At 34.8% G+C, this 8,555-nt stretch overlaps 1 protein-coding gene across 1 annotated transcript; it reads right to left on the reverse strand.

Moving 5' to 3' along the window:
* Window positions 1-415: 415 nt before the first annotated feature.
* LOC107897892 (casein kinase 1-like protein 10) lies at window positions 416-6,791 on the reverse strand. Its single transcript, XM_016823483.2, has 14 exons — window positions 6,094-6,791; window positions 5,968-6,008; window positions 4,096-4,165; window positions 3,813-3,961; window positions 3,637-3,732; window positions 3,393-3,463; window positions 2,425-2,486; window positions 2,248-2,311; window positions 2,083-2,167; window positions 1,784-1,910; window positions 1,580-1,653; window positions 1,414-1,477; window positions 1,164-1,294; window positions 416-1,045 (listed from the first exon to the last, which is right to left on the reverse strand). The coding sequence occupies exons 1-14, from the start codon at window positions 6,167-6,169 to the stop codon at window positions 764-766; spliced, it is 1,392 nt and encodes a 463-aa protein (XP_016678972.1). The 5' UTR covers window positions 6,170-6,791; the 3' UTR covers window positions 416-763.
* Window positions 6,792-8,555: the final 1,764 nt, after the last annotated feature.

The following is an 8,555-nucleotide window of genomic DNA, read 5'->3' on the forward strand; positions in this document are numbered from 1 at the left end:
TCTATGTGGATATATATATATGGGAGAAATCCACTTGCATTAGTGTAAAACTTAATTTATATTCTTTATACCTCTTTAGGCAATTAATATTTTAACAATTTAACTATCATATTTCATACTCCATTTATATAGATCATATACCCATCTCCATTCATATGAATCATGCATACCAAATTTGATATCAATTAAAAAATTTTAACTATTCATTTTATATAAATAATTTATAACTGTTAAATATATATTAATATAAACGATTTGATGAAAGCATAGAATCAATTCAAAATTTTACATACATGAAAAATATAAATATATTGATAAATTCATTGATTAGATAGTGTAAGTGAATTTTGAATGGTGTAAGTGAATTCCTAATGTGTATCTATATATAGCAGATGATACCTGAAGGCGGAAAGTCTTTGCCATAATATATATATATTTCTTTTAATGCTTCTAATTAAAGAAAGAAACATCAAGTGTTTATTACAGATAGAATGTTGAAAATATATGGACAATTACTTAGGATGAAGCTCATTTCTATTACTTTACTGACTAGAGGCATCATAATGCCAAGTATACTGACGGGGTACATGGGGAAGGACTGAAAATGTTTTCCAGGGAGACTGTCATGGTTGGAACCAAATCATGACCACCGATATACATACTAGTAACTGCTCGTAAATACCGTTATAGTGCCGAGATTTCCATCAGATAATAAGTGTGCCTCCGACACAAGCAAATCCTTCCTACAAGATGCATGTTCAATTTATTTCCTTTTCCCACTCCCAATTGTCAAGAACTCGAAGCTCCGAAGGGAATCATCTTGACCACCTCTTGTGGCTGAGGTTCGAGTATAAGATGCTGATTTGGATTGAAACCCAGGGAGGATTCTCTGAGTTGTTGACAGGCGACTACTGCTTGAGACTAATCTGCCAGACCGATTTTCGTTAGGCTCACCAGAGGAGTCCAGTCGGCTTCCTGTTGCGACAGGCCTCTTTGAAGAACTATCATTTCTTGAGGAGGAGTGAACCTTTTCAGAATCAGGTTGCTGAAGGAGAGAAAAGAAAATAATTAACTTCTGTGGCAAATGATTCATAAAGGCAGAAAATGTTCAACTCCCTAGAAAGAAAGTGATTTTCGAGAGAAAATGGAGTAATGAAACTCACCACATCCTTGGATGACGGCACATCATCAGATATGTATCTAGACTGATCACCATGCAAACCCTGCCCAGAACCAATGCGTCTTGTAAGCGGCTCAATAGTGCCAGACAACCTTTCTCCAATCTCTTGGCCAACTAAAGATAATAAAAAACGTGCTAAGAGTTGTTAGTTGGCTGATTCAGACACGTCGAACAAAATACTCAACAGTTAGATTTTCTTCTATTCTCAAACCAGGCTGTGAAAAGGAACAGACCTGAAGGCCTTTCTGTTCTTTCAGCAGAGACTCCCGGGGGATTTAAACCTGGCTTCAGGCTAGGCTGTTGAGGAATGGCAAATAAACATACTATAAAAATCCTTAATGGAGAACCAAATTAATATTTCCAAGAAAATCAAGGCCAGCAAGTTAAAAGATCACTGACCCGAGCTCTTGAGCTAGAGCCAACCTGTGGGTATCTCCGTATAGTCCAATCAAATACATAGTCAAACTGATAACCTGCATGAGTTAGTTGTCAAAATCAATAACTTTGAGACCACAGTCAAGCAGATTTCATGATAAAAGATCTCTAGAAAATTTATGTGAAGAATGATATATTCGAACGGTGACAGGTAGATAACAAGTTAACCTTCTCGAATGAAAAGGTCTCGGAACAGCCTCTTCAGGTATGAATAATCCGGTTTATCTTCAAATCGTAGTGATCGACAATAATGGAAGTATGATGTGAACTCAGAAGGATATGATTTGCAAAGGACCTGAAAATGACATTACTTATCAGGCACATTCAGTCCCCAATTTCCAGAAATGAAGATAACTAGCAGGAAACCTTGAAAAGTTCAACTTCTGAATAACCAATTTATTCTTTTTTGGTCTCAAATATTTGTATAAGAGTATTCACTGCTATTAAAACCAAGCAAGTAATGCTACCTCTATGGGAGTAAGCATCTTCTTTTCACTAATTTTGTCATACTTCTGCTTTTTGGTGCCAGCTTTCAATCCCTGCCATGGAAGGCTGAAGCAAAAAACAAAGAAACAAAGTCTCAACATTTAAAAGATCCGTGAAGTAAGCAACCAATTACTAGTTCTACCAACCTCCCCCTAAGGAAGTACATAAGCACATAACCAAGAGATTCGAGATCATCCCTCCTGCTTTGCTCTGCAAGTTATGTAGGGCATGTCGGATCATATATAAAGCCAAAATAGTCTGAAGCAACAACTGTTGGCTGAAAGTAAACCCCATATGCATATTAAATGCAGTAAGTTCCTTACCAACTCCAAGGTGAGTGTTAACACTTGCATATCGAGCTGTTCCTGTAAGATTCTTATTTTCCCTACCAAAAAAAGGGAAAACTTAATGAGTATCCGTGGCTATTGAAAAAGGTATACATTGAATAAGAAATACTACCAATATGAGGACAGAGCTACATATGAGCTATCCTTATTGGAACAATTGAAAACTAATAGCTGAAGCTAAATTTAAGTATAAAGATTTTTGTAAAATAATGAAGGTAATGACTTATTTGGCCCTCCAACTTTATAAAAAAAATCATTTTAGCCCTCAATTTAATTTTTCGTCTCTTTTAGCCCTTAAACGTGTATTGCTTGTCAAATCACACTCAAAATGGATGGAAATATTGACGTCTATTAACTTTGATGATGTGGCACCCACATGTATGCCATGTTAGCAACTAATTAATTTTTAAAAAATTGAAAAATATCTTTAATAATTTTTATACTTTTTTTAATTTTTTATATTTAAAAAAATTTAATTAATTGCTAATGTGGCAATCCATGTGTACGCCACATTAGCAAAGGTAACAGATTTAACTTTTCTATCCATTCTGGGGTGATTTGACAAACAACACAAGTTTAAGGGCTAAAAGAGGCAAAAATTTGAATAGAGGGCTAAAATGATTTTTTATATAAAATTGGAAGGTCAAATAAGTCATTATGTCAACAATTAATCATAAAACCAAATTGTTTACAAGGCACTCTAAGTCTAGGAATGAAATGGATACTTTATGTATGCTGAGAAGTGGCAAATAAAAACAATGAAAATTTTAACCATCACTTATTCGGCTAAGCTAGATAGCCTTTTCATATGAAACTCGTGGTTATTAAATCTATTACCAGAAGAATAAAGTCAAGCTTAGAGTTCTCTAATTCGGGGTCAATTGCGAAATACTCTACGAGAGGAAATATCAAATTCTATAAATTAAAACATCAAAAATATTTACCTGTATGGTATGTGCTTGTGTGTTTGAAGATCCCTAAACTTTTTTGCAAGACCATAATCAATTACGTATACCTGCAGTGAAAAGAGGGAAACAATGGAATTAAGCAATGAATACTAGGACATCTTATTGAATCAGTGACTCGAAAGATACTGCTTTGTCAACACAATCTCATGCCTTATCATCTATTTACAAATCTAATAACTGCATGCGCAAATAGATGCAGGGAATAAACAGAAGAACATGCCTGATTTGCTTTGCGCCCTAGACCCATCAAAAAGTTATCGGGCTTTATGTCACGATGAAGAAAACCGCGAGAATGCATATACTCAACTCTGATTAACTGAACCAAGGAGAGAACATGTATAAGCAAGGCAGCCAACTAGCCAAATTATAGTTTCCCTAAAAAGATTGTATACTTACTAACTGATCTGCAAGCATCAAAACTGTTTTTAAAGAAAACTTCCGATTGCAATAGTTGAACAAATCTTCTAGGCTTGGTCCAAGAAGATCGATAACCATAACATTGTATTCACCCTCAACTCCAAACCATTTTAAATGAGGAATTCCGGCTGCACATGAAAAAGAAAGTAAGAATAACTAGTTATGGGCTCCAACTTATGGTAAGAAAAAGAATAACTAGTTATGGGCTCCAACTAATAGTAAGAAAATAGATGGATACATAAGAGAGAGCGATAGAACTTACTCCCTCCTTGAAGAAGCATGTACAGCTTTGACTCATACAGAAGTTGGGGATGCTTGGTCTTGATAGATTCCTGGGCAAACAAAGAGAGTACAAATCAATAACAGATTCAACACTTCAAACATCAGCAAGATTATGAAATTCAATTAAAAATATCAAATAGAAAAAGAAACAACATAAGCATAATTACAATCTAACAACTGAACTTCTAGAGAAATTCTCGTAAGCACTTATGCAGATGATACAAAACCATCAGCAAATAATTGATGGATCCATTTCTATATTAGCAGCAAAATTCAAAGCAAATCACGGTCAAAGAAATTCTTAACATGACTCTTTTTCTCAATGAAAAACTAAACATATAAAAAAACCTCTCCTGCAAGCTTCCTATTATTATATTCAGAGCAATTTGTAGTAATTTCAGAAATGTACTCCAGCTCCAAATCAGTAAAACATTTTTTTTTCTTTTCCTGAGTTCACAAGTACTATCACAAATAATATATGTTTGACTATCCAAAACTAAAACCAAATTGATACAAAATCATATACAGAGAAAACTGAAATATTTCCAGAGTTAAACTAAAAGAAATCTTAGGGAGAAGTCTTCAAAGTGTCATCCGCCAAGCAGTCAATCCAGTCCCTTAACAACTGAAGGTATTGTCCTCCAGGAGAGGGCATTGTCTCCCGTGCTCTGCTAAAAGCCAGCATGCCACAAGCGGCTTCCCTAAGGGCCTAGTTCACAAAGCCGGGAGCGCCTTGATCGTAAGTGGGTGTACACCCAACAAGTGGCAACCTGAGTGTCTCACCCTTACTGGGGTTTGACCCCCTAACCTATGCCATATAGGTCACTTGTTGGGGTACATGGTACCACTGAGACCTATTCATTGGCCTAGGCGGCCCAAAAGCCTACCTCAAATTTGTAAGGGCTTAGGCAAAAACACTAGGCTCGAGCTTGAGCATTCAAAGTCCAAGCTCCCGACCTGGCCCATTTTTCAAGTTTGAAATGTTTTATATTATGCTGTTTTTTATATATAATGTAATTTATAACAAAAATAATTAAATCTATAGTAATATATAATAATATAATGTAAACATTAAAAAAGTTTATAACTATATATAAAACTATAATAAATAAAAAAAATTAAATTATTAAATTATTAAATTAAAATTAATATAAATACATACTTTTTCAAATTTTTAAAAAATAATGACAGGCCTAAAATGGGCTTGGATGAGCCATTACAAATATTGGTAAGCTTGGACAAGCATGAAGTGTGTTAACATCATGCTTAGCCCCAACTGAACCCAACCCAACCTAGCTCATGAACACCTCTTGTACTACAACTCAAGTCGTACCATGTTTGCTTATAAATTGTATAGAAGACCAAGATTGGTGGTTCAAGCTATGGCATGCCTAAGTATCTATAATTATTCACATGCACAATACTAGCCCTTATCCCGTGTCTTGCAGGTAGTGATCTCACCAACTGAGGCACCCCCTCCGTGAACACAGCTCTCCGCGGAGGGTGGACACAAAATCCCGACACAGGGACAATACATTAACCGTCCAAGTTGTCTGCTCAGAAGACAAAACTTCGAAGAATTCTCTAAGAGGAGCAAATTCCCCATCAACAAAAGTTAAATCCAGAATATATCTAAAGAACCTACAGATGATATTTAAGGTGGGACTCGAACATAAAACATCAAAATTCCCGGCCCTCAACCTTTACCATTTCAGCCAGGCTTGATTGGCAATCAGTAAACTACTTAATAAAAGCAGAAAATCCCTTAGTTCATTTTCTTCGATTTCATCAACATAGAAGAACTGCTTGGGTTTAAACGAAAAAGAAAATAAATTAAAACGTCAAACATTACCAACTTAACAGCCACTTCCTCTCCACTTTGTACATTAACACCTGCAAAACAAATACACCAGAATCAAGTAAACGGCTGCAAAGAAAGGGAGACAAATATATATATATAAAAACTGTTATCATATACCTAAATAAAGTTCACCAAAGGATCCACTCCCAATCTTTCGACCAAGCTTGAATTTTCCACCAATAACATGTTCCATGATTTATTCTGACTGGGTTTATTTAAAAGGAAAAACTCTTATTCTACTTCATAAATATTGAAATTTTTACTTTTTAAGTTTTAACAGAGAAATTGACTCGAAACCCTTCTCTTTGAACTAACTCTCAGATCCATCCAAATTGGTATCAACTCCAAAACTCAAAACCCAGATTCTAAAATACTTTCAAAACCCTCCAAAATTCAAAAAAAAAAACCGCTACTTCTAGTGACTACAAGGAGTAGAAAAGGGATAAAGTCTATTGAAAATCTACTAAATACCCATTAATCAGTGAACCAAAACAAGCGTTTTGGATCATCAGGCTGCATTTACTAGGTGGGAGAGAAAAGAGAAAAAGTTAGGTTGTTATGAGAGATAAAAACTTAGCAGTATTAATGAAGAAAAAAAAAGAATATATTTTGATTGCCTAATAAAGGGAATATACAAAAAAAAAAGAATCTAAAAGGTACTAATTTATCGGCAAGAATTTGGAGGTGATGATCTACGGATCTGGGTTAAGGACAAGGATTTAATTTTCTCGGGAAAATTCTCAAAAAATAAGCCTTTTTTTCGTTGTTTGGATGAGAGAAAAATGGATGAGTGAAGAAGACAAATTGAATGATGATATTAGGTGGATTTTTTTATTATTTTACTTTTAAAACAAAAATTACTTGTTTTTCCTCGTTGGTTTGTGGTGCTAGGAAAATATCAAGAAAAATTAATTAATAAAAAATAAGAAAAATAATTAAAAATAATCATCCACGTCGGGTTAGGTAACTTAGGTTACATAGGTGTCTTAGTATGCTTTGATGATAATTAAAAATGTATATATGTTGAAGGTCGATTTTTTATTTTTCTTATTTGTGTCTTTTTAAGAAAGGTGGCAATTTTGATTTCGAAATTTAAGCTGTTGCTTCAAACAATTTCTGTGTCCTTATCATTTGATTTCAAAGCAAAGAAAGTTCATGGATTACACTTCAAATTAACTAAAATTTAACATACTTAAACGTTTCTTCCATTTTTATTTTTTTTGGGGTTTAGTACCAATAAAGGTCCATTTCCGAAATTATTTACGAAAATGGGCTATTTCTAAAAGTAATGGCGGGTTTAGACTAAAATCCCAAAAATGCGCTGACATAAACACGTTTTTAGGGGAATCCCAAAAAAAGACTTTCACGTCAGAACTTTTTTCCTTGTGTCAAGCAAAAATGCGCTGATGTAAACGCGTTTTAGTAAAAAGCACTGACGAGGACGCACTTTTGGCCGTGTAATCCCTCAATGGTCACCTCCAACGGCCGTTTAAAAATCTGACAGTTGGGCCCAACGATCAAGAAAAGAAAAGTATAAACCCCCCACCCATTTTTTCACACCAATTTTATTGTTCTTTCAAATTTCTCTCTAAAAGCTCTAAAAACTCTCTAAATTTTTTATTTTTGTCTGAATTAGTATTATTTTTTATAATTTATAAGAAATTTAGTTGTGTTAGCAATGGTTTGGCAATTAATTCATCTCGATGATAAACATATTTATGTCGACCAAATGAAAATGGTAAGGGTAAATTTTATTTTTTAATATTATTTAATTTTTATAATTTAATTAATATTTTTTATAATAGTCGATAGATAAAGTGTTACAATATTTTATTCGTAATCTACCTGGTCCTCCATCACCGTTGATTGAAAATTACTTGAGGGAAGCGGGTTTTTTGCACATGGCCAATATAGGCTAGGGGTGCAAGTTGGACCCAAAACTCATTAGCGCGTTTGTGGAAAGGTGGAGACCCGAGACACATACATTTCATCTTCTATATGGGGAGTGTACCATCACTTTAGAGGACGTGCAGTTATAGTTGGGATTACCGGTGGATGGATCCATACTCACCGGGTCCGCATTGGCGAACTGGCGAACTCAGTTAGGGGTCTGTCGTGCTGGCGACATTGCACGGGAGATGTGTTGAGCAACAAAACTAAATAAATCAAAATCAGAGGTTGTCTCTCACTACTACAATCATGAGCTCGGTTTCGTTTTTCATTTTTATGTCATCGAGTGGACCACTCAACACATTCGCACTCGTAACAAGGTAAAACTTATATTAGATTTTATGTAACGCCCCGAATTTGGGCCTAGAAGTATTGGGCCTTGAGTATGGGTCCGTAAGGAGGTTGTATATAAGTATTTAATTCTGCAAAAAAATGAAAAAATTGATTGTCTCCTGCAACGGTTAAGCGATTAGGAGTGTTTGGGAGTGTTGGAGAAATATTGGGTTCAAATCTAGGCTTTAGAAAATTTTGGTTTTAAGTGAATAAAACCCTGGATGCTTGGATGAAGGTCTTTTAAATTATTGTGGTAGAAAAATAACACAAGGAAGCATGTGTCTAGTGGTGGTGGC

This window comes from Gossypium hirsutum, chromosome A10 (assembly GCF_007990345.1).
Source record: "Gossypium hirsutum isolate 1008001.06 chromosome A10, Gossypium_hirsutum_v2.1, whole genome shotgun sequence".
Lineage (NCBI taxonomy): Eukaryota > Viridiplantae > Streptophyta > Magnoliopsida > Malvales > Malvaceae > Gossypium > Gossypium hirsutum.